This window comes from Molossus molossus, unplaced genomic scaffold (genome assembly GCF_014108415.1).
Source record: "Molossus molossus isolate mMolMol1 unplaced genomic scaffold, mMolMol1.p scaffold_m16_p_26, whole genome shotgun sequence".
NCBI classification, from domain to species: domain Eukaryota; kingdom Metazoa; phylum Chordata; class Mammalia; order Chiroptera; family Molossidae; genus Molossus; species Molossus molossus.
The window spans coordinates 2,291,712-2,318,439 of NW_023425362.1; the positions used below are offsets into that span (position 1 = coordinate 2,291,712).

Genomic DNA, 26,728 nt, shown 5'->3' on the forward strand with positions numbered 1-26,728 from the left:
ACCTCCGCATGGAGCCAATCCGACACTGTCCCCTGACACAACCCCCCTTTCCTCCTGCCCCTCACGCGCCCCCGCATTCTCAACGTTCTTGCATCTGCGACTGTAGCTACTCTCTGTACCCCCTACAAATGGAGCCACAGCGTTTGTCTTTCCGTGACTGGTTTATGTCCCTGAGCCCAGTGTCCTCCAGGTTCACGCAGGTCATAGCAGGTGCCAGGGTTTCCTTCCTCTTTAAGGCTGCGTAATATTCCATTTTGCAAAACAATATGCCGCTGGGATTGATAGGGGTTGTGTTGGATCTGTGTTTGTCCATCATCCACTGGCGGACACGCAGGTGGTCCCGCCCTTGGCTGCTGTGAACAGTGCCCCTGCCACAGCCTCGGGCACACGGGTGTCTTTCTGGTCTTTCGGGTCTATGCCCAGAAGTGGGATTGCTGGGTCATGTGGTCATTCTACTTTTAATATTTTAATAAACCAAAGTGCTGTTTTCCATAGTGGTTGTACCATTTCATATTCCCACCAACAGTGCACACGGGTTCCCGTTCCTCCATCCTCGTCAACATTTTTTTTTTTTGTCTTTTTCTTAAATAGTAACCATCCCAACAGGTGCAGGCTGATCCTCGCTGTGGCTTCGTATTGCTCAGAGGGTCCACGCGCCTATGAGCCATTCCTATGTCATCTCAGAGAAATTTCTAGTCCAGTCCTTTGCCCATTTTTTTTAAGTGGGTTATTTGATTTGTTGTTGTTGGATTGTAGGACTTCTTTATATATTCTGAGTAATAATCCCTGATTGGGTATATAAATTGCAAAAATTTCCTCTCATTCTGTAGGTTCTTTTTTACTCCGTGGACTGTGTTCTTCGATGCACGGAAGTTTTTAAGTTTTTAAGACAAAGGTAGTTCCATTTGTCTATTTTTACTTTTGTTTTCTGGGCTCTTGATGTCCTACCCAAGAAATCCCTGCCTCGTCCAATGTCCTAAAGCTTTTTCCCTCTGTTTCCTTCTAGGGGTTTTATAGTTTTAGGTCTCCAACCCCTTTAGAGGTCATTCTGTGGATGGTGGGAGGGAAGGATCTCACCTCCTTCTCTGGCACGTGGACATCCAGTTTCCCAACACCGACCACGGAGAGACTTTCTTTCCTCCACTGAGTGGTCCAGGCCCAGCTGTTGAAGATCAACTGACCGTCTCCACAGGGTTTATCTCTAGGCCCCTGTTCCCTCACCAGTCTGCTGATCTGTCTCCAAGCCAGGGCCGCACTGTTTGATGATCATCGCTTTGTAATATGTTTTGAAATCCGGAAGTGTGAGTCCTCCAAGTTTCTTCTTTTTCCAAAGTGTTTTCAGCTCTTTGGGGTCTGTTTAGATTCCACTTTAATTTTCAGATGCATTTTTCTATTTCTGCAGAACAAAATGCCGCTGGGGTTTGATAGGGGCTGTGTGGGGTCTGTCGGTCCCTGGGGCAGTCCGGGCATCTTAACCACATTGCCCTCCAACCCACGCACAAGGGCATCTTCCCATCCGTGTGTGTCTTCCATCTCTCCCAGCACTGCTTGCCGCTCAGGGTGCAAGTCCTTCAACTCCTGGGTTGGGTTTAACAAATGTGGTTTATTTAACATCTGCATGACTGGGGGTCACTCTCCAGATGACCAAAGCCTGAAGTTCCAAACTCATAAAGGTAAATGAGCCAGCCCAGTGAGCTACAGGTGAGAGAGTTTAGGGCAACAGAGTAAGAGAAGGTCATAGACATGGTTTCACATTCCACAACGCCACTACCCTCTGCAACGCCACTACCCCTGCAACGCCACTACCCCTGCAACGCCACTACCCTCTGCAACGCCACTACCCTCTGCAACGCCACTACCCCTGCAACGCCACTACCCCTGCAACGCCACTACTCTCTGCAACGCCACTACCCCTGCAACGCCACTACCCTCTGCAACGCCACTACCCCTGCAATGCCACTACTTGCCAAGGAAGAGTAGCCACAATTTCCTGAAAAGACAGTAAAATACTACTCCCTTTCCAGCTCCCTGTCAGTGCAAGACCAGGTCTTCTTCAAACCGCCAAAGCAGACCAGCCCGACGCAGAGCCAGGACTCTGTCCCCTTCAGCCACACACCAACAGATCTGCAAAAACGTACCATCATGCCATTCTCCTCACTAAGCATTTCTTTGTTTCAGAATCATAGCTACATTTCATCGAAGCATGGCATCTATGTTACACACTTGACAATTCTTGTTTTCGTTTCTGACACAGCATGTATGGGCAGATATAACCCACACACATGAAAGCCCTGTGAGGTCCGTGATGCTTTTTAGGGGTGTCAGGGGCCCCAACATTTTAGAACTGCTGATCTAAAGCGAACGGGGGATGATTACAAATAATTTATACAAGTATGGTTAAAAGGTATAACTACCACCGAAATATACACTTTAAAGTGATTAAGGGTTGGGGATTCCAAAATGGTGGTGGAGTGAATGGAAGCTACATAGACGATCTCCCAGGACCAAACTGGAATTACAACCAAAATAAAGACAAATCATCGGGGAAAAGCAACGGAAAAGCAGCAGGACAGGACCACATAACCAGGGACACTGAATCGATCCTGGTAGGATTGCGGAGGTGCAAGAAGGGGGTAGACAGCAGCAGCCTTAGCTGTGAGCAGCACCCTCGGGATAAACTCCCAAGCAGCTCCACAGTGCAAAGCCAGAACAGAGCACTAAATTAGCTACAGCCACTTACCTTGAGCTCTGGCAGAGGGAGGGCGGACTGGACTGGAACTCTGTGGGGTCACTCGGGATTTGGAGGGTGCTCAGCGTTTTTGCTGAGTTGTGGCCATGCGAGACGGTGGCCATCTTGCTCCTTCCCGGAGCTCTGGGGAGAAGCAGCAGCCCCTCCCTCGGAGATTTAACCCACCCAGCTGGGCCAAAAAAAATGCAAACGGAGGCTCATTAACAACCAGCATCTGCCCCACCCTCAGGAAATCCTCTTACACTAAACACCTGAGGGACTTTTTCATTCAACTGAGAACCCAAGGCTCTTCAAGTAACTGAGACTAATAGCCTCCAGGCAAAAAGCTAGAGGGTAATTGAACCTTTTCTGGGCTTGCAAATCTACCTAGAAAAGTAAGATTTGACAGGTGTTTAACATAGGCCCTCCCACGCTCATCCAAACACAGTAGAGGGAGCCACAAACAGCAGAACAACACCCACGGGGAAAATGTGGCAGGCTCCAAAACCCACTGAAAAGAAACAAATCCCAAATGAAAGAACAAGAGACCTCTACCAAAGATTAAATAAATGAAATGCAGTTAAGCAAGTTATCAGAGGTAAAATTCAGAGCCATGATCTTGATGAAGCTCCACAGCATGTGTAAGGACATCAACACCATGAGTAAAGATATAAAAACATTGAAAACCAACAAAGTGGAAATGAAGAATGACATAACAGAAATAAAGAACATATTGGAAGGACTAACAAGCAGAGTAGAGGAAGCTGAGGACCAGATCAGTGAATTAGAAGACAAGGTAGAAAAAAATCAACCAACCAGAAAACCAAAAGGAAAAAACAATTAAAAACAGGAAGACAGCTTAAGAGAATTGTGGGACAACTGGAAACGTGATAATATTCACATCATAGGAGTCCCCGAAGAAGAAGAAAATGGGCAAGGGTTAGAGAATATATTTGAAGAAATAGTGATAGAAAACTTCCCTAACTTGGTGAGGGAAGAAGGCATTCAAGTTCAAGAAGCACAGAGAGCCCCAAGTTAGAAGAACCCTAACAGGCGCAGCCAAGACACATAATAATTAAAATGCCAAAAATTAAAGACAAAGAGAGAATCCAGAGTGGCATGAAGTAATCAAGGTCATGAAAAACGAGGATCTGAATTCAAGACTACTCTACCCAGCAAGGCTATCAGTCAAAATAGAAGGTCAAATAAAGAGCTTCCCAGAGCAAAAAAAAAAAAAGGCTAAGGGAATATATTAGCACCAAACCAGCACTGCAAGAAATGTTAAAAGGACTACTGTAATTAGTAGAAGAAATAGGAAGAAAAATGTAACCACACTAAACAAAAATGGCAATAAATAAGTACATATCAATAATCACCTTAAATGAAAATGGATTGAACGCTCCGATCAAAAGACACAGAGGCCTTGGCCGGTTTGGCTCAGCGGTTAGAGTGTCCGCCTACAGTCCGGAGAGACCGGGGTTCGCTTGCCGCTAAGGGTGCATACCTCGGTTGCAGTTTGTCCAAGGGCGCGTACCTCGGTTGCAGTTTGTCCCCGACCCTGGATGGGTTGTGCGGGTGGCAACCACTCAATGTGTCCCTTTCACGTCGATGTTTTTCTCTCTCTCTCTCTCTTCCTCTCTCTCCTTCCTACTCTATCTGAACAAAAAAATGGAAAAAATGTCCTCTGAACAAAAAAATGGAAAAATGTCCTCGGGCGAAGATTAAAAAAAAAAAAGACACAGAGTAGCTGATAGGATAAGAAAGCATGACTCACATATATGTTGTTGACCCACCTCACAACATAAGACTTACATAGGTTGAAAGTGAAGGGATGGAGATTTCAAAATGAAGGCCATAACTAGAGACTTAAAGAAGGCCACTATATAATATTGAAAGGATCTATCCAACAGGAAGATATAACCTTGGTAAACATATATGCACCCAATATAGCACCGAAAAATATTTAAAATCTTCTGGAGGACTTCAAAGGAGAAATCAACAGCAGTACAATCATAGCAGGGGACTTTAACATCCTGCTGACATCACTGGATAGATCCTCTAGACAAAAAATTAACAAGAAAACAAAGACTCTAAATAAATCTAGAGCAAATAGATTTAATAGATATCTACGGAGAATTATACCCCAAAACTGAAGAATTCACATTCTTCTCAAGTGCAATAGGACATTCTCAAAGATAGACCACATGTTAGGACACAAACTAAGTCTCTACAAGTCAAGAAGATTGAAATCATATCAAGCATCTTCTCAGATCACAATGGCATGAAACTAGAAATCAATTACAACAAGAACGTGCAAAGACATTTGAACACATGGAGGCTAAATAGCATGTTATTAAACAATGAATGGTTACCAAGGAGATCAAAGAAGAAATTAAAAACTTCCTGGAAACCAGTGAAAAATGAACACACAACAACACAAAATTTATGGGATGCAGCAAAAGCAGTTCTGAGAGGGAAGTTCATAGCACTACAGGCCTACCTCAAGAAGCAAGAAAAATTTCTAGTAGACTACTAACCTCACAATGTAAAAAACTAGAGAGCAAACAAACAAACAAACAAACAAAAAACACCCCAGAGCAAGTAGAAGGAAGGAAATAGTAAAGATCAGAGCAGAAATAAATGACATAGAGACCAAAAAAAATTCAAAGGCTCAATGAAACAAAGAGCTGTTTTTTTTAAAAGATAAATAAGATTGATGACCCCTAAGCTAGACTCACCAAGAAATAAAGAGAGAGAACCCAAATACACAAAATCAAAAATAAAAGAGGAAAAGTAACAACTGACACCACAGAAATTCAAAGGATCATTAACAAACACTATAAACAATTATACGGCAACGAATTAGACAATCTAAGTGAAATGGACAAATTTCTAGAAACACAAAGTCTCTCAAAACTGAATCGAGAAGAGATAGAAAACTTGAACAGACAAATAACAACTAAGGAAATTGAAGATGTAATCAAAAATCTCCCAGAAAACAAAGGCTTCACAGGGGACTTTTACTGAACATTCAAAGAAGAACTAACACCTATTCTCCTCAAAGTATTTCTAAAAGTTCAAGAAGAAGGAAGACTTCCAAACTCGTTTTATGAGGCCAGCATAATTCTAATTCCAAAACCAGAAAAAGACACTACAAAGAAAGAAAACTACAGGCCAATATCTCTGATGAACATAGGTGCCAAAATCCTGAACAAAATACTAGCAAATCGGATCCAGCAATACACCAGAAAAATTATCCACCGTGACCAAGTGGGATTCATCTCAGGGATGCAAGGCTGGTACAATATTCGCAAATCAATAAATTTGATACAACACATAAACAAAATGAAAGATAAAAATCACATAATCATATCAATAGATACTGAAAAAGCATTTGACAAAATCCAGCACCCATTTCTGATAAAAACACTCAGCAATGTGGGAATAGAGGGATCATATCTCGACATAATAAAGGCCATATAGAGTATGAAAGACCTACAGCCAACATCATACACAATGGGCAAAAACTAAAAGCATTTCCCTTAAGAACAGGAACAAGACAGGGATGCCCACTTTCACCACTCTTATTTAACATAGTACTGAGAGTCTTGGCCACAGCAATCAGACATGAAGAAAAAATAAAAGGGATCCAAATTGGAAAGGAAAAAGTAAAACTGTCATTATTAGCAGATGACATGATATTGTACATAGAAAACCTTAAGGATTCCATCAAAAATCTACTAGATTTAATAAATAAATTTGGCAAAGTAGCAGGATACAAAATTAACATCACGAAATCGACGGCATTCTTATACACCAATGATGAACTCACAGAAAGAGAAACTGAAACAACAATCCCATTTACCATCGCAGCAAAAAAGTTAAGATACCTAGGAATAAACTTAACCAAAGAAGTAAAGAACCTATTTGCAGAAAACTACAGGACATTGAAAAAAGAAATAGAGAAAGATATAAAAAAGTGGAAGTACATACTTTGTTCATTGATTGGAAGGATTAACATCATTAAAATGTCCATATTAGCCAAAGCAATCTATAGATTCAATGCAATCCCCATCAAAATACCAATGACATACTTCACAGAACTAGAATAAATATTTCAAAAGTTCATAGGGAACCAAAAAAGACCCCGAATATCCACAGCAATCTTGAAAAAGAAGGGCAAAGTAGGTGGGATCACAATATCAGATATCAGGTTATATTATGAAGTGACTATAATCAAAACAGCTGGTACTGGCACAAGAACAGGCATATAAATCAGTGGAACAGAACAGAGAATCCGGAAATTGACCAAAGACATTATGCTCAATATTTGACAAAGGAGGCAAGAGCATACAGTGGAGTAAAGACAGCCTCTTCAATAAATGGTGTGACAATTGGACAGCTACATTCAAAAAAATGAAACTAGACCATCAAATTACACCATATACAAGAAGAAATTCAAGATGGCTAAAAGACTTAAATGTAACTCATGAATCCATAAAAATCCTAGAAGAAACTGTAGGCAACAAAATTCCAGACATCATACACAGCAGAATTTTCACTGATACATCACCTAAGGCAACAGAAACAAAGGAGAAAATGAACACATGGGACTATTACTTCAAACTCAAAAGCTTCTGCACAGCAAAAAATGCAATCATCAAAATGGAAAGGCAACCCACTGTATGGGAGAACATCATTGCCAATGATACATCAGATAAGGGGTTAATTTCCAATGTATATAGAGTGCTCATACAACTCCACAAAAGGAAGACAAAGAACCCAATTAAAAAACAGGCAGAGGAGCTAAATAGACACCTCTCCAAACAGGACATACAAATGGCCAAGAGACATATGAAGAAATGCTCAACATTACTAATCATCAGAGAGATGCAAATTCAAACAACAATGAGGTATCACCTCACACCTGTCAGAATGGCCGCCATCAACAAATTATCAATCAAGTGTTGGCGAGGGTGTGGAGAAAAGGGGACTCTAATACACTGCTGGTGGGAATGCAGACTGGTGCAGCCACTATGGAAAACAATATGATGTTACCTCAAAAAATTAAAACTGGAACTGCCATGGGAACCAGTGATCCCACTTCTAGGAATATACCCTAAGACGCCTGAAACACCAATCAGAAAGAATATATGTACCCCCATGTTTGTAGCAGCACTATTTACAATAGCTAAGATCTGGAAACAGTCCAAGTGTCCATCAGCAGACGAATGGATAAAAAAGCAGTGGTGCATATACACAATGGAGTACTATGCAGCTGTAAGAAAGAAAGATCTCTTATCCTTTGAGACCACATGGAGGGACCTGAAGAGTATCATCCTAAGTGAAATAAGCCAAACAGAGAAAGACAAATGTCACATGATCTCACTTATTTGTGGAATATAATGAACATAACAGTCTGAGGAACAGGGTAGACCCAGAGACATAGAAGTAGGGTACAGATTGACAATCATCAGAAGAGGGGGTGGGGGGAGGGAAGAGATAAACCACAGAATTTATATATATGTACGCATAACCGATGGACACGGACAACAAAGCCGGGGATGGGGTTGGGGGTGATGGGGAGGAGGGTGTCAATGGGGAAAAAAGGAGAAACATCTGTAACAAAAATCAATTAATAAATAAATAAAGTGACTAAGAGTTAACTTTATGTTATGTGGATTTGACCTCAGTAAGAAAGAAATGGAGCCATTCAAACAAAACACACACGTTCTAAATTCTCCAAAGTAACGGGGACACAAAACAAAACAAAAAAAAACACTTCACAGTGAGAGACGCTCGAGGCTTGAGCCAGAGGCATGACCGGAACATCACGGCAGCATCGTAACCGAACTACCTCATCGACAGGTCTCCATGTGGCCGTCAGCTGACTCACACCAACAGAGCAGGGGCGCGGAGCTCCGTGGGCACCCGGGACGCGCCGTGCGGAGCAGGGCTCCTGCCGGGCGCCCCTGGCGAGCAGCTGGTGGCCCGTCCGAAAGGGTGAGCTTTCATTCATCAAAAAAGAACACAGTGACTCCAAGATTAGATCACAAAACAGAACCCACAGCCGTGAACATGCAAGAAACCCACCTAGACAAAGGGCTCCGGAAAGGTCGGAGGCGGGGATGAAGATGCAGAGGAACAGACAGGGATCCGGATGCAACCGGAGTGTCAGAGGCCGCGAATGGGAGAGCAGCCTGGAGGGCGGGACAGCCGCTGAGCCCAAGGACCGCCGCCAGCAGCGAGCGCAGACCCCGAGGGGACGACCGGCCTTCGCACCTGGGAGCCCCCGCGTCCAGGGGAAGCAGGGACAACAGAGCCCGGTTCCAGAAACGCCTGGATGTGTGGCCATCAGGAAGCGTTAGTACAGCTCACCGTTCCACTGGCCCAAAGGACACACCCCACGACCGTCCCCACGACCGTCCCCACGCTGCGAAGTATCGCCGCCGCTCCACGCCACGCTTCGTTTTCAAACCTTGACACGGCGCCCAGATGGGTGCTCCACGGGACGGTCCTCATGAGAAACGGCAGCCAGGTGTTTCGAGGAGCCAGAGCAGCCAGTTGGAAAGTTCTCCCGAGAGACAGGACCGAGCGACCAGCCTGAGGACACCAGTGTGACGGCCTCCGCGGGGAGGGGCTGAGGACACGGCGGGCTGAGGACACGGCGGGCTGAGGACAGGAGGGCCAGGGAAGGCGGGAGGCCTGGGTTGGCAAAGGGAGAGGGTCAGGGACCCAGGAGAGAGAACCAATACTCAACGAAATGCCTGGCACCCCGACAGGCCCTCCTCCCCGGAACATCAGCCACAGGACAGGGACCAGTGCCACGGCCCAGGGCGCAGCTCCAGGCCCTCCAGTCAGGATGCTTTCCAGACAGGAGACCCACCGGCCCTCTGGCCCCGCCCGTCGAGACCCCGAAGGCCTGGGAGTGGAGGACCGTGCAGAGGCCAGCCCGTCTCCCCTGCGCCAGACCTCACCCTGGGACAGCGCCACACCAGGTGACCGCCGTCACCGCCAGCCCATTGCCTGCGTGGGCGGTGCTCGCGAGCAGGACACGGACCTCACAGGCAGAGGGACCGGACAGGACGGGTGGTGGTCTCCACCCCGGACACACGACCGACACCCAGGGAGCCCCAGAGACTCACTTCATGAAAAACTCCTGAAAAACCTGGAGTCGGTGCCGGTTTAGAACACTGGCTGGATTTAAGAACCTAATTTTCCTACGACGGAGCGACGGCGGGTCGGTGCCACAAACGGGGAAAAAAGATCCCACTCAAAACAGCAACAGAAAAAATGGAACCTTGACAACTCCCTGCAAAAAGTACTCAGTCCTGTGTGGAGAGAGAACACACCTGTGCTGAGAACAAGTCGAAGTCCCGGCCCCCGCGGGGACACGGGGCGGCAGGGTGGGCCGACTCAGTCCTGTGTGGCGAGAGAACACACCTGTGCTGAGAACATGTTGAAGTCCTGGCCCCCGCGGGGACACAGGGGCGGCAGGGTGGGCCGACTCAGTCCTGTGTGGAGAGAGAACACACCTGTGCTGAGAACATGTCGAAGTCCCGGCCCCCGCGGGGACACGGGGCGGCAGGGTGGGACGTCCGAGCCCTGGACGCGGAGTTTCCGGCGCTGCTTCCCCTCAGAAGCGCTGAGCGGACCGACCAGGGAGGCAGCCCTCCCCCCCCCCCCCCCCCCCGTGTCTAGCAGCTGGACGCACGATCGATCCCCTGTCAAAACGACTTCAGGAGCAAGTGAACGCGTCCTGAACTGATTCATGGAGATGGGCACCCTCCTTGGTAGAGGAATTAGATCATCGGCTGTGCCCTTTACAAGTCGGATCACAAGGCAGTAAGACATGCCTCCGGGCTGCTGTTTTCTAGGCGGGGAGGGTGCCAGACCCCAGATCAGGAGGCGGCGGACCCACAGCCTGGGGCCTCTCCCCCATCCCGTACACGTGACTTTTTAAAGATGAAAATACCCAGTGCGGTGGAGGCAGCCCAGGCCTGCGAGGGACCCCGACTTCCCAGCCAGTCAGCCTCAGCGCCCCCACCCCAGGCCTGCGAGGAACCCCGACTTCCCAGCCAGTCATCCTCAGCGCCCCCACCCAGGCCTGCGAGGAACCCCGACTTCCCAGCCAGTCATCCTCAGCGCCCCCACCCCAGGCCTGCGAGGAACCCCGACTTCCCAGCCAGTCATCCTCAGCGCCCCCACCCCAGGCCTGCGAGGGACCCCGACTTCCCAGCCAGTCAGCCTCAGCGCCTTCACCCCAGGCCTATGAGGGACCCCCGACTTCCCAGCCAGTCAGCCTCAGCGCCCCCACCCCAGGCCTGCGAGGGACCCCGACATCCCAGCCAGTCAGCCTCAGCGCCCCCACCCCAGGCCTATGAGGGACCCCGACTTCCCAGCCAGTCAGCCTCAGCGCCTTCACCCCAGGCCTATGAGGGACCCCGACTTCCCAGTCAGTCAGCCTCAGCGCCCCCACCCCAGGCCTGCGAGGGACCCCGACTTCCCAGCCAGTCAGCCTCAGCGCCTCCACCCCAGGCCTATGAGGGACCCCGACTTCCCAGCCAGTCAGCCTCAGCACCCCACCCCAGGCCTATGAGGGACCCCGACTTCCCAGCCAGTCAGCCTCAGCGCCTCCACCCCAGGCCTATGAGGGACCCCGACTTCCCAGCCAGTCAGCCTCAGCGCCCCCACCCCAGGCCTATGAGGAACCCCGACTTCCCAGCCAGTCAGCCTCAGCGCCTTCACCCCAGGCTGTGAGGAACCCCGACTTCCCAGCCAGTCAGCCTCAGTGCCTTCACCCCAGGCCTGTGAGGAACCCCGACTTCCCAGACAGTCAGCCTCAGCGCCCCCACCCCAGGCCTGCGAGGAACCCCGACTTCCCAGACAGTCAGCCTCAGCGCCTCCACCCCAGGCCTGTGAGGAACCCCGACTTCCCAGACAGTCAGCCTCAGCGCCTCCACCCCAGGCCTGTGAGGAACCCCGACTTCCCAGACAGTCAGCCTCAGCGCCTTCACCCCAGGCCTTCGAGGGACCCCGACTTCCCAGCCAGTCAGCCTCAGCGCCTTCACCCCAGGCCTGGCCCGGAGCTGGAAGGGAAGCGAGGGAGGAACAGAAGGGAGTCGGGTCCGAGTGCGGGGGGCGACCCTGCGCCTTCAGCTCCGCCGGGGTCGTCCGCGGGCCGGTGCGGTGGGAACAGTCACCCCAGGAAGCCACATGTGCCCCAAAGGGGCGCCCACGGGGGCCAAGGCACGGTCAGTGTTTGAAGCCATGGGCACAGCTGCGCCCGAGCCCAGGCTGCTCGGCTGCTTCCAGCAGAGCTGTGACGGGAACTGTGTCCCGCGGAGCTGGACAGATTCACAGAGAACCTGGTGGACCCCGGGTCAGAACGAACAGCCTGGCGGCCGGCCAGGACCCCCGGGCCGCTTCCTAGACCTGGACACAAACACACTCCCTGCAGAAACGGGCCTCCACGGGCTCAGCCAACTGCAAACCCTCCCAAACCACCACGAAGAAGCACGGGGCCATCCCTCTCCTCAGCGCCAGACACTGCACCGGGCCTGGGTCCGAGAACCAAGAACCGGAAGGAGCAGGCCACCCGCTAAAGCCTCCGGGACAGAACGCGAGACGACAGTTGGGCGTCGCGAGAATCCGACCCGGAGGCGTGGACCAGACGCCGGGGGAGCAGGCCACTCCAGGGGTCCCAAAGGAAAGGGGCGATGGTGTCGTTTAAGAAGTAAGAGAGGAGTCCGGCCGCTGTGGCCCAGTGTTGAGCGCTGACCCTGCACCAGGAGGTCGCCGGTTCAATTCCCGGGCAGGGCACATGCCCAGGTTCTGGGTCCGATCCCCAGTGGGGGGCGTGCAGGAGGCGGCCAATCGATGTTCTCTCTCATCCATGTTTCTATCTCTCTCTCTAAAATCTATAAAGAAAAAAAAAGGGAGTATGCATTTTAATACTCTATTGATTAGGATGCTGTTTGGTTGCACGAAAGAGAGACCCCACGCGACCCAGCTTGAGAAGGACGACACAGGCCTGTCTCACGGGACCACGGAGGGGACGGGGATTGGATCTCAGGACCACGTGGGTCTGGGAATTCCAGAGTCAATGTGGCCCCCAGGCCCCCGGCCTCTCCCAGCTCACCTGCACAGGTGAGTCCTCGTGGGGGATGGGCGTCCGCTGCTCCTGAGACCCACGCAGGGAACCGACAGCCTGTGCTCCGTGGGCACCGACCCGTCTGGACTTCTCTCCCAGCTCCCAGCCCCGCCTCTCAGCAGGAATAACAGGCCAGCGCTACGCCAGATCCATCCGCTGGGGCCACAGGGCACGACCCCAGCACCCGGGCCGCCCGCGGCCCTCACACCCACACACACGCCCCCCCCCCCCGGGGAAGCTCCGCCCACCGGGCCAGCTGCCCCAAACCAGGCCCAGGAATCCGGGGCCTCCGGGCCTCTGGGCGGTGCAGGCGCTGCCGGGGACTGAGGGGCCCAGGGCCGGCTCCTCGGGGCAGAGCCAGAGGAAAGTCACGGTGCCGCAGGCCGGGGGCCCCAAGTGCCACGGTGAGCAAAGTGACCCCTGTGCCTCGGGCCCAGCAGGAGGGGAGACATCAAACCCACGCTTGTCAGGACTGGTGGGGTTGAAGCCGGGTCCAGACGCTCGGGCACCAAGCCCACGGCCACGGGCACCGTCCACTGCGTCTCTCTCGGGACCCGGCGCTGCCCTTGGTTTAAAGGCTGCGGTGACCCCCACCTGCCCCCACACTCTGCACCCACTGTCCCCTGCCCGGGGCGCCTTCCTGTGGTCGGCTCCTGGCCGCTGGTCTCCGGTCATCTGTTGCTGCGTGACAACCTCTGAACTTAGATGAGCCCACAGCCACACTGTCTCGGGTCTGCTGTTAGACGGGCTCTGAGGGAGGGCAGCCCAGCAGGTTGGGCGTGGGGGCCCTCGTGTGGCTGCCACCCCAGGACGCTCAGCGGGGCCAACTCTGCCAGATGCACCCTGTCCGGAGAGGCTGCCGCTGGCCCGCCCGGGCGTCTGTCCTGGGTGCGGGGTCGTGCAGGCTGGCGGGCGCTCGCGTGTCCCTCCTCAGACACCGGTGCCCTGCTCACCCTCAATGACCCTTAACGACCAAACCTCACTCTGGGGAGCCCTCCCTGACCCCCAGGCTGGGCCGAAGCCTTCTCTGAGCTCCAAGCCAGACCCTGCAGATTATTATTCTTTTAAATCCTCACCCGAGGATATTTTTCCATTTATTTTCAGACAGAGTGGGAGGAAAAGAGAGAAACGTCGACGTGAGAGGGACACATCGACTAGTTGCCTGGCCGCACTGGGCACGCTGCCAAGGACACACGTGGCCAGAGATGAGCCCTCCAAGTGAAGGGCTTCCACGTGACCAACCCTGGAGGGCGGGCTCGGGGGGGGGGCTGTCTGACAGGAAGTTCCAGAGGGACCAGGCACTGGGTGACGGTGACAGGGTCCCCCATACGAGGCGTCCTCTGCTTCGTCCACGGCCGGCTAAGCATCACCCAGAGGGCTGTGGGGTCTGCGCTTGGCCTGGACGGTCAGATCCACCCCGGAGACCGGCCTCCCCTCTCCTCCACTGGGACAGACCTGCCACCCAGCAGACAGAGCGGAAGTCACCCCCTCACTCAGTGGTACCCTCACACCAGGTGACGGTCCAGACACGGATGGGGGAGGCAGCCCTCCAAGCTTCAGACACGTTTCCAGACGCTGCCGGCTGCTGGGACATGTCCGTGTTCTTACGTGTTTCCTGTTCATAAAACTCATGGTCCCCACTGGAAATGCTGTCCCCAGCACAGACGCCGTTCTGCGGTTCCCGTGTTCGAGTGGGACGTCTCGGATTAGCCAACTAGGACAAGGATGGCCTCTGGGGACGGTGGAGGGGGGTGGGCCACGTTCCCTCAACAGTCCCGTGGGGGCAGGGAGTGGGAACTCGCAGACGTGAACCCGGTGGGCGGGCAGGCGACGCCCCAGGGCTCGGGCCCCGCGACGCTGCCAGACCCCTCTCAGCGGGGTCCGCACACCACGGCGGAAGCACAGCGCTCAGAAGCAGACCTCTGGAAACCAGGGTCGGAGCCCGTAGCCCCGTCCCCGAACGCAGACGCGCGGTCAGGGGGCACTCGATGGAAGAACAACGGCTTGGGACCCCTGACAGGTGTTAGCGGGAGGGAGGGCACCGAGCTCGGAGCACGTGTCCATCCGCACCCCCTTCCTCGTGAACACTGTGCGCACGGACGAGCGCCTGGCTTAAAATGAATATAAGAAAAAATGCCCGGCCGCTGTGCTCAGTGGTTGGGCATCGACCCTGCACCAAGAGGTCACCGCTCGATTCCCGGTCAGGACACGTGCCCAGGCTGTGGGCCCATCCCCAGTGGGGGACGTGCAGGAGGCGGCCAGTCCATGTCCTCTGTCGTCGATGTCCTGTCCCCCCCCCGCTGGCATCGAGGAGGAGAAATGAAGGAATGTGCGCCTGGCACGGCCGGTTCCCTCTGAGAGGGGCTTTCAGCCTGGGCCTCGGAGCCAAACACAGGCTCAGGCACAGGTGACCTGGGGGAGCCCTGGGTCCCTCCCACAAGCACGGGGGACAACTGACACCACCGGGCTTCCTCCTCCCGGGGAGCCGGGCTGGGCCAGATGTGCATGGACTGTCCTCCCCCAGACCTGCGAGCAGCCAGGCCCCCAAAACACAGCACACACACCCCACACCCCACACACACACCACACATACACACCAAACACACCACACACACACCACACACCCCGTACACACAGCACACATACCACCACACACACACCCCACACACACCCCACACACACACCCCACACACACATCACACACCACACACACACACACACATCACACACCACACACACACACACACAGGAGGGATGGCTGTGTGCAGGTGTGAGCGGATGGGCCGGGCCGGGGACGCGGGCACAGAGCCCCAAGTGTGCGTTCACGCTGCGCGAGTGGCGATGGGCAGGAGGTCCCGTCCGAGCAGGTCCGTCTAATGTGCACATCGCGGACACAGCGAATCTCAGCGCGTTCCAGCAGCCCCGAGACCAGCGCCGGCTCCCCCACGGCCAGCTGGTGTCCCCACGGCACGGGGGGGGGGTAGAGGCCCACACGGCCTCACTTCCTCAGGTGGGGGCTCAGAGACCCCTCCAGGGGTGTGATGAAGCCAAGGGAGGGGTGACGGAAGTCGTCCCATCAGGCTCCTCCTGTGGGGTCTGGGGTCCCGGAGAGCTTGCGGGTAGCTGGGGGAGGGCCGGGGACAGACAAACCCTTCAGGTGCACGGTGAGTGTCAGGGAAGGTCCAGGCAGGTGTCCACAGTGATGGGAGGGGGGCCCTCAGGGTGGTCAGGGTCTGAGCCCAGGCCTGAATGGCAAGGACTCCATTTGAAGTCTGGGAGCAGGTCATCCCTAGAGGACGGAGGGCTCCAGGGGCGGGGGGGTTCCATGGTCAGGGGGGCGTCCAGGGACAGGGGGGTCCAGGGGTGGGGGGGCCCAGGGGTGGGGGGATTCCAGGGGCGGGGGGGTTCCATGGTCAGGGGGGTGTCCAGGGACAGGGAGGTCCAGGGGCGGGGCTCCAGGGATGGGGGGAGTCGGGGTTCCAGGGGCGGGGGGGGTTCCATGGTCACGGGGGAGTCCAGGGACAGGGGGTTCAGGGGCGGGGCTCCAGGGATGGGGGGAGTCGGGGTTCCAGGGGCGGGGGGGTTCCATGGTCGGGGGGGGGTCCAGGGGCGGGGCTCCAGGGATGGGGGGAGTCGGGGTTCCAGGGGCGGGGGGGTTCCATGGTCAGGGGGGCGTCCAGGGACAGGGGTTCCAGGGGCGGGGGTATTCCACGGTGGGGGGTCCAGGGGTGGGGGGCTCCAGGGGCAGGGGTTCCAGGGGCGGGGCTCCAGCAGGGCTGCATGGCCGGAGGGAGGGTGCCGGCAGACCTGTGGTGGGGATGGGGGTAGAGGCCCCAGGGCCGGGCTCCCGAGTCTGCAGCCTCACAGGAACCTGGGTTGATTCCCTCACCCAGAGTGTGGGGACGGGCACGCTGTGGCAGGGAGGTGTCTGCATGTCTCTGATTGTGGGGTGAAGGCTGCTTCTTCAGGGGCAAGGACCCCAGTGCCGCCACCGCCAAGCATGCCTTCAGGTGCCCTGGAGTGTGGTGACTCACTGACCCTCACCGCGCCCACGGGACAGGGCGTGCAGACGGGGACACCGGGCACCACAGGACAGGGCGTGCAGACGGGGACACCGGGCACCACGGGACAGGGCGTGCAGACGGGGACACCGGGCACCACGGGACAGGGCGTGCAGACGGGGACACCGGGCAACACGGGACAGGGCGTGCAGACGGGGACACCGGGGGCACCACGTGACCGGGCGTGCAGACGGGGACACCGGGGCACCACGTGACCAGGGCTGTGCAGGACGGGGACACCGGCGCCCACGGGACAGGGCGTGCAGACGGGGACACCGGGCACCACGGGACAGGGCGTGCAGAGGGGGACACCGGGCACCACGGGACAGGGCGTGCAGACGGGGACACCGGGCCCCACGGGACAGGGCGTGCAGACGGGGACACCGGGCCCCACGGGACAGGGCGTGCAGAGGGGGACACCGGGCACCACGGGACAGGGCGTGCAGACGGGGACACCGGGCACCACGGGACAGGGCGTGCAGACGGGGACACCGGGCACCACGGGACAGGCGTGCGGACACCGGGACCACGGGGACAGGGCGTGCAGACGGGGACACCGGGCACCACGTACAGGGCGTGCAGACGGGGACACCGGGCACCACGGGACAGGGCGTGCAGAGGGGGACACCGGGCACCACGGGACAGGGCGTGCAGAGGGGGACACCGGGCACCACGGGACAGGGGCGTGCAGACGGGGACACCGGGCACCCACGGGACAGGGCGTGCAGACGGGGACACCGGGCACCACGGGACAGGGCGTGCAGAGGGGGACACCGGGCCCCACGGGACAGGGCGTGCAGACGGGGACACCGGGCACCACGGGACAGGGCGTGCAGACGGGGACACCGGGCACCACGGGACAGGGCGTGCAGACGGGGACACCGGGCACCACGGGACAGGGCGTGCAGACGGGGACACCGGGCACCACGGGACAGGGCGTGCAGACGGGGACACCGGGCACCACGGGACAGGGCGTGCAGAGGGGGACACCGGGCACCACGGGACAGGGCGTGCAGAGGGGGACACCGGGCACCACGGGACAGGGCGTGCAGAGGGGGACACCGGGCACCACGGGACAGGGCGTGCAGACGGGGACACCGGGCACCACGGGACAGGGCGTGCAGACGGGGACACCGGGCACCACGGGACAGGGTGTGCAGAGGGGGACACCGGGCACCACGGGACAGGGCGTGCAGACGGAGACACTGAGCACCCAGCAGGGAGGTCAGCTGCCCAAGGCCCACAGGAGTAGGACTAGGACCCGAGCTAGCTGCTGGCGGTGTCGGGGTGAGAAAGGGCCCCTCGCTCCGGTGGGCAGTGCTGGGGAGACATGTGAGTGACCGGACGAGCGGCCAGGAGGAGGGGGAAGCGGCGGCAGCAGGAGGGGGTCCGCGCTCCTCCCAGGGGCCTCCCCACAGCGTGTGCACGTACCTCCCAGGCGGTCCCCATGGGCTGGAGGCAGGTGCCCCTCGGGCAGAACCCACCATGGCCTCCACACGTGACGGAGGATGGGGGGCTTTGGTAGAACCCCAAAACCTGAGCTATCCTGGGCCCACAGGGTGGGCGCTGGGAGGGGCAGGCCGGGTTCCATGCTCCCAGTTGCGGGCTCAGACCCACACAGAGCAGGGAGGGGCCTAGGAGGGACCACGACCCAGACAAGGGCAGCCAGGGCCAAGGATGTGCCCTGCACAGAGCCGGGCCTGCTGAGCCAGAGGCCGGACGAGGCTGCTCAGGGCCTCCTGCCCAGCCCTGGTCTCCTCGGGCCTGGCCCCCTCCCCCACGCCCGTGCCCAGCCCTGCGCCTTCTATAAAGGTTCATTCACCCCCAGACTGGAGGCTGGACACCGACCCAGTCCCTGCGGCCCCTCGGGCATCGGCTCAGGGCTGGGCACAGGGTGTGGGAGGCTTTGCCCAAGGTCGAAGCTCTGACCCGGAACCCAGGGGTGGCTCAGCCCCAGCCCGCATGCTGAGCCAGACCGCTGACCTCCTGGGCCAACGGGAAGAGTCTGCCCACTGCCCTCCCATGAGACCCAGGAGCCCGAGGCAGAACAGGGGAGTGCCTGACCTTCCCAGGGGAGACTGTCACCCCGAACCTTGAACTGCACGTCTTCAGTAGGTCACCGAGTAAGTTACCACGTCACCACATCTAGGCTGACAGATGGATCTCGGCACCAGGGAGTGCGGCCGTCAGAAGTCCCTCCTCACCCGCTGGGCCCGTCCTTCCGGCCCACACGGCGCTGCACCCCCAGGACAGGGCAGCGCAGCCGCGAAACCGATGGTCGCAGCAGGGTTCCGGCCCCGCCCGGCAGCCTGGGGTGCGCTGGACCCGAGGGGCTTGCAGAGCCCGGGCAGCCCGCCCCCGGGAGGTGTCCAGCGGCACCGCCCGCTGGCCAGTGGCCCTCAGCAAGGCTGGCTGGGTGGCACTGTCCCTGCACCCCTCCCCCAGGCGTTATGGGACAGAGCGAGGGGCGTGGGCCCTGGGTCAGCTCTGAGCAGGGGGGCAGTATGGACCCCTGCCTCAGTGTCCCCATCTGTTCGCCGGCAGAGCAGGAGTTAGCGCAAAGGGCTCCGCTGTTGCTCCCACAGCCTGGGCCCAGGGCGAGAGAGGGAGGGAGGGAGGGAAGTCGGCGCCTGGCCCAGGCGAACCCCTGCCCCTGGATGGACAGACGGACAACTAGGGCAGGAGCGGCCACCCTCCTGAGGGGAGACGGAGGCTCGGAGCCAGATGCCTGGCATGGACAGCAGGTGAGAGGGTGAAGCTCAGAGGCAGCCCCAGGGGTGGCAGCCCCACCCTGCGTGTGGGCCCCGCATCCCCTCTGCTCTGCACCCCGGGCTCCGGCAGCCCACACCGCTCACAGTGGAGAGGACACATGGACCTAGAGAAGGAGGCTGCGTGTCCCACACCCCGGGTGGGGCCCTGGCAAGGGGAAGGTGGGGCCGCCCAGTCTCAGAAGCTTGATCCACTCCGCCCACCACTGTGGGACGAGCCCAGTGGTTCACGTTCCATCCCAGGGGCTGCACCCGTCTGCCTGTCCATCTGTCCATCTTCCAGCAGCAGCCGCAGCAGCTCCTGTCCGCCATGGGTTCCCTGCTCCCGGGTCCCCTGCCTTGGGCTCAAAGCAGACGGCCCGCACCCAGCTCGGAGGGGCAGGCAGCAGACGGCCCGCACCCGGCTCAGAGGGGCAGCCTGCACCCGGCTCGGAGGGGCAGGCAGCAGACGGCCCGCACCCGGCTCAGAGGGGCAGGCTGCACCCAGCTCGGAGGGGCAGGCAGCAGACGGCCCGCACCCGGCTCAGAGGGGCAGGCTGCACCCAGCTCGGAGGGGCAGGCAGCAGACGGCCCGCACCCGGCTCGGAGGGGCAGGCTGCACCCGGCTCGGAGGGGCAGGCAGCAGACGGCCCGCACCCGGCTCGGAGGGGCAGGCTGCACCCGGCTCGGAGGGGCAGGCAGCAGAGGGCCCACACCCGGCTCGGAGGGGCAGGCTGCACCCAGCTCGGAGGGGCAGGCAGCAGAGGGCCCACACCCGGCTCGGAGGGGCAGGCTGCACCCAGCTCGGAGGGGCAGGCAGCACACCCGGCTCAGAGGGGCAGGCTGCACCCAGCTCGGAGGGGCAGGCAGCAGACGGCCCGCACCCAGCTCGGAGGGGCAGGCAGCAGAGGGCCCGCACCCGGCTCGGAGGGGCAGGCAGCAGACGGCCCGCACCCGGCTCAGAGGGGCAGCCTGCACCCGGCTCGGAGGGGCAGGCAGCAGACGGCCCGCACCCGGCTCGGAGGGGCAGGCTGCACCCAGCTCGGAGGGGCAGGCAGCAGAGGGCCCGCACCCAGCTCGGAGGGGCAGGCCCATGGTTGCCGAGAGCAGGTCTGAGCCCGTGTGACGCTCCACTCACGGTCTGTCTACACTTTATTCTCTCACTCGACAGAATAGGACTTTTGCATTTAACGCAGGTACAAGATGTCTCCCTCTGTCCTTGGCACCCGGGCGCAGCCTCTCCGGGCGGGGCTGCCACGGGCCAGGGTCTTCAGCCGTGGTCATTTGGCAAGGACGCCCCAGAACGGGAAGGCCCGGCCGCTCGTGGCCCCGAGCCAGCACCCTCCCCAGGCTCTTTGGCATCTCAGGAAACAGGAGCCCACCCTGCCGGCCAGCCCCTGGGCTGCTGTGCCTCCTGGCAGGCGCCTGGGCGCAGGCCTGTCCAGCAAGGCCTCTCCTTGGTCACGGGCCTCGCCGGCGTGGCGGGTGCCTGTCGGGCCCACGCTCATCTCTTGTAGTGGTTGGGGGCGTCGGCGAAGGCAAACTTCAGGCGGTAGGCCTCGGCCAGCAGCAGGCTGACGTCCTCATCGCCCCAGAGGGCCGTGGGCAGGTTCTGCAGGAGCAGCAGCAGCTCCTGGGGAGACACAGGCCAGGTCAGAGGAGACAGCAGCCGGCCAGTGGGGGTGAGCCGCAGGGGCTCCGCGCTTTCCCAGCCCCCCCGAGGCAGCCCCCAGATCCACCGTGTGCCCTCCCCCTCGCCCGCAGGCCCACGTCCACGTCCAGGAGGCCCAGGCTTAGGAGACGTGTCTGTGGGAAACGGCCTGGAGGGCCTGGCTGCCTCCACGCGGGAGCCTCCCGCTCCCGTCCCCTGAGGCTCCACAGACCCAGGCCGGGAGGAGGGGCCGCCCCGCCCCAGTGTCCTCAGGCCCCAAATCCGGTGGACAGGCGTCTGTGACACTGCAGCAGGGACATGGGCACCTGGGCACCTGGGCAGGCGGCACGGCAGGCGACCTCCAGCTGCCCCGGCCCAGCCACCCTGCAGTGCCCATCTCATTTTGGTGGCTGGCACTGAGCCACCCTCCAGGGCACGGCTGCCTCCGGAGCTCAACGTTTAGACACCAGGGTGAGGGGTGGTAAAGAGACGGTGCTTTAATAAACCGCTCTGAGGAGGTGCAGGGAAGCAAAGGTATCGCCGTGTGAGACCCAGCCCACATGCTGGCCACCGCGCCGAACACCAGCCTCCCGGCAGACCTGTCCAGAGCAGCTGGAGGCCCTGGCAAGGATGGGGTAGGTTTCAGGGAGCACCAGCCTGGCACCAGGAGGCTTGGCAGGAGGGGGAAGAACCCAAGGGAGGGCCCACGGGCTCCGATCCCAATGGACTCCGCAGCCTCTTCCGGAAGAAGCTGGGTCTGGGGACATCGGAGTGTGGCTGGGCTCTGAGGGTGCTGGGGCAGGTGACAAGTGACAGTCAGACTCAGGTGCCCCCCCTTCCTGCCTGATAATGCAGCCCCGAGACTCAGCCCCAGAGCTCAGACCACCCAGCCTCCTGTTGGTGCTGGCACGGGGGGTGGGCACAGCAGAGCAACAGGGCTCAGTGTCACATCTGGTCCTGGCCCTCTGTTACCGTGTGGCCTTGGGCAACTGAGCTTCTCTCTCTGAGCCCCACCCGTTATCTGGAGATGGCCGGGGTGCAGCCATCTGGCACAGCCTGCTCGCCGTGGGCACTCAGGACACAGACTGGACGCCAGGCCCGGGCTCAGATCCTGCCTGCGGGCTGGGCCGGCCACTGGCCGGGTCGGGGCCTCGGTCCCTCATCTGTGCCGCCAGGCGCCGCGGCCCTTCCCTCCGCGGACCCTCCCAGGCCGCTCCTCCTCTTCCTCCTGCATTTTAGATCCTTCCGGGGGGCCTTTAAACGGGACGAGCAGGGCAGACTGGCTGCAGAGCGTCCCTGGGGAGGCGGCAGCACGAGCCGCTGCCCCCCGCCCCCGGTGCGGCCAGCGCAGCACCCCCGACTCCGAGCAGGCCGCACACAAACTCCTTTGGTTTTATTTTAATCCACTTCGCTCGTGTCATCATGACCCCGCCACTTGCAGGGGAGCAGCGAGCCCCCGTCACGGACTCGCCGCCGCGGTACACACTCAATTTCAGAATCTAATTTAGTCCCCAGGCTCACGGGACGGAGGCAGAATAGAAATGCCCGGCGCTCGCAGTCTGCAATGCTAAAGCCAGAAATCTGCCCGGGTGACCTTTACCGGAGGCAGAGAACAGTCCGGTCCTTAGAACACAGACTTCCTCCTCAAAGGCGGCTCCTTTACGACCGGGCAGGACATCTCGGGTCCGGGGCCCGGGCACGTCTTGCGGCCGTGAGCTGTTTCGTTATGTCCACATCACACTGGTGATGGGCCATCGCTCGTGGGGCTGTCACGGGTCACCCCCAGGGATGGCCCTGCTGGGGAGAGGCCCCAGGACGTGCTGGCAGGAGGGAGGGGCTGAGACGGGCTGGCAATGGTCTGTCCAGCAACCGTCGGGCAATTCAGTTCTCATCTGCACTTTCCACACACGAGGGGTGACCACGCTTGTGAATCTGACGATTAAAGTAAGGCTCGGTCACAACACTGACTCTCAGACATCGGTGAGGCAGGTCCCCACCCTCGTCCCCGCCCTCGTCCTGAGACCCCACGACATCGACAACGCTGCAGCAGCGCCTCACTCCCCCGCCCCTCCTCCCAGTCGGCCTGCCTCCACGTTCCTCCCCACAGGCACGCACTGCCCGGCACGCCCCCGAGGGGTGGACCGCCTACACCGCCTGGAGCTCTGCAGCTTTAGCCCTGACCACCCAGGGAGCCTGAGTTCAGGGAGCCTGGGCCCGAGCTGGTTCCCAGGGGACCGGCAGTCCTGGGGGCCCCGGACGCTGCACGCTGCCTCGCGAGGCTGTGGGCTGCAGCTGCTGCCCCTTGTCAACAGAGGCCGCCCCACGACAGCGGCCTGACTCACTCGGCCCCAGGACAGGTGCAGGGGAGGCTGGGGGGGAAGCCCTGTGCCAGCTGTTCCCAGGTGTGATGACCACGGCCAGGGGGCAGGGACGTGCCTGAGACAGAACCCTTGCTGCTGGCTCCACCTCAAGCTGGTCCCGGAGGTGAGCATCTGATGCTGGTGCAGGTGGGGGGGCTTGGGCCCTCCTTCTGAGCCTCCAGAGAGTCCGGCGTCATCTGCTAAGGACAGTGACCGCCACGTGTGTACCCCCTCCCGGCAGGACAAAACGCCGGTACACCGGCATCCATGTGCTCCCTGAAAGTGCGGGTGGGGTCCCGTTAGGGCCCCCGAGTTCTGTCGGGCCCCTTGCAAACGCTCAGGTCAGCAGGGCAGCAGTGACATGGGGCGGAGAGACCACAGCTCGGGGCGTGGGGCCCAAGTCCCGCCCTCCCACCGCCCTGACCCACAACCTCCAGAGCTACGTCCTTGACACTGTTAGCCACACGAGCCTGGACCTCTGTGCCTCAGGGCCTGCCCCAGTCAGTGGGACGGCAACGTCCCCCCCTCACAGGCAGCCCACGTGTGGTCCAGCGCAGTCACGCTCGGCGCACAAGCAGCATTCCCGGGTAAACTGTCACCTCGGGAAGTGGCCACCCAGCAGATGGGTCACCAGGAGGCGGTGTTCTCACAGACAGGACGCCAGGGCAGGCGGCAACGACACCTCCCTCTCTTGCCGCGATGTCGGCGCGGGGCAGGTCCTGGGCACGTCGCCCACGGGCTGCGGATGGGACCCAGCCTAGGGCCCCGGAGGCCACACGACTGCCAAGAAGACAGACAGGACACAGCTTTGTAACATCTTTGGGCCAGATCTTCAAATTCTAACATCTAACAAAACAAACTGTATTTAACCTAAAATATTCCGCAAGAATGCCCGGCCGGTGTGGCTCAGTGGTTTGAGGGTCCTTCCATGGACTGAGGTCCCTGTTCAATTCCTGCTGGGGCACACACCCGGGTTGCAGGCTCCATCTCCAGTAGGGGGCGTGCAGGAGGCAGCTGATCAATGTTTCTCTCTCATCAATGTTCCTATCTCTCTCTCCCTTCCTCTCTCCCTAAAACAAAAAAAACAACAAAAACATATTAAAAAATAAAGGGTTGTTAAAATACATACACATGTATTCCCCAAGAATCAACTGGGCCATGAGATGCTCAGTGCAAAACACAGAAAGGCCACCCAGCACCTGTCTGTCTCTGCGTCAGGTGACCCAGCACCAAGCGGTGTCAGGGTGCATGCTCCTGGCACACGGCCACCACACGGAAACTCACGATCACCCTGTGACCTCACGTGCAGCTGACGCACCGGGGCACTCACAGGGAGGCACCCCTGGGGGCCAGGGCCCAAGCTCAGGCTCTCGGAACACCCTTTTCCTCAGCGACGACAGGAAGCAGGTCTGTCCGCCGAGGAGACGCCACGACCTGGACAGCACCGTCACGATGGCCCAGGTGCGCCCGCTGGGACGGCGAGTCAGGACCAAAGGGAGGAGCGCAGAGCAGAGGGCCCAGCGGACAATCGCGTCTCCTGACCGTGGTTCGTTTGCTACCTGTCCGCCTGCTCATGGCCACATCCCAAGGGTGGCCCGTGTGGGCGCTGTTCCAAGCAACGGAACAGGCAGCCTGCCCTTAGCCCGGCCGGCAGTGTGTACGTGTGCTGACGTGAGTGATGGTGGTGCCGCAGACAGACACACAGAAGCCATTTAGTCCTACAGTTACACCAGGCACGTGCCTGGCCTTCCTGCCTGCCATCCACGACAAGGCTCCGTGGACACGTGTACCCTGCCTGCCGACCACAACAGGGCTCCGTGGACACGTGTACCCTGCCTGCCATCCACAGCAAGGCTCCGTGGACACGTGTACCCTGCCTGCTGACCACAACGGGGCTCCGTGGACATGTGTACCCTGCCTGCAGACCACGACGGGGCTCCGTGGACACTGTCTGCATACAAAATCCTCTGTATCTCAAATACTTAGTCTGAACATCAGACTATAAGATGTTTCCTAATTTTCATAATTACAGGTTGAAAGACAATATTCTGGATGTACTGGGTTAAGTAAAATATTAAAGTTAATTTCACCGTTTTATTCCTCCATTCCTACGAGGCTGCCCGAAAACTGAGCATTTGCATGTGGCAGCCGCTAGGGTAGCAGATGTCTGAGTTGCTCTGAGGACACTGGCAGCCCCGCCCCCGCAGCCCCCGCAGCCCGAGGGGGGAGACGCCCGGAGGCTCCCGGTGGGGCAGGAGTGGGCGCTGGGGCCGCTCTCCTGAGGCGGGGGACGGAGGCCGGCGCTCAGCTGCCCCTCAGCTCGCAAACTGCCGACATGCGCCGATGCAGAAGTCAGCCTGACGGACTCGGGGCCACAGGCACCCCATTCTCCCCCGCGGCTGAGAAGGAAGAGACGGGAGCCCTGCCTGACTCCCGAGGCAGGCGACAGGGTAAGTGGAGAATCACCTCCCACCACACTCCAACGCGCCCCGGGGGCCGCTTGGCTACAAAAGCCAACTCAGGCCGCCCAGCTGTCTGAGCCAGGAAGGCCTGGCGCCACCAGGGCGGGGCAGCAGCATGGGGCTCCCGGGGGACGGGCCCCGGGGGACGAGACCAGCCACAGAGAGGCGGGAGCCACGTGCCAGGCCCTGACTGGCTCCGCAGGCACACCCGTCCCCACCGTGCAGGCGAGGACAGAGCACAGGTGGCCAGGAGCCCTGGAAGTCAGGTCCCTTCGAGACTGGGGCAGTGACAGGAACCTCCAGGCCAGCAGGGTCAGAGGGTCGGTGACCGAGGGCTGTGCTCAGCGCAGAGAACGCACGCCAGGAAGGCACCCTGTCATCGTCATGCGTCACTCGTCCAATCCTCACTGTGGGGTCCAGAGGCAGCTCCCTCTGGGGCTGTGGGGACGGCCGGGGAGTCGGGTCGGCACACACACCCAGCACACGGGAGCTCACCACCCTCACGGCGGCCACACTGCGGTCCTGGTCAGGATCGCGGCCCGCCCTGCGCACCGCGGGGCGCCAAG

At 58.7% G+C, this 26,728-nt stretch overlaps 1 protein-coding gene across 2 annotated transcripts in view; it reads right to left on the bottom strand.

The window, feature by feature from the left end:
* Positions 1-20,820: 20,820 nt before the first annotated feature.
* The window catches only part of TBC1D22A (TBC1 domain family member 22A), a 228,356-nt gene continuing 222,448 nt past the window's right edge, over positions 20,821-26,728 (bottom strand). For both annotated transcript variants that reach the window (XM_036278220.1, XM_036278221.1), the window contains exon 13: positions 20,821-21,322. In XM_036278220.1, the coding sequence (XP_036134113.1) occupies positions 21,194-21,322 (129 nt within the window). In that variant the 3' untranslated portion in view covers positions 20,821-21,193. The remainder of the gene's footprint in view (positions 21,323-26,728) is intronic.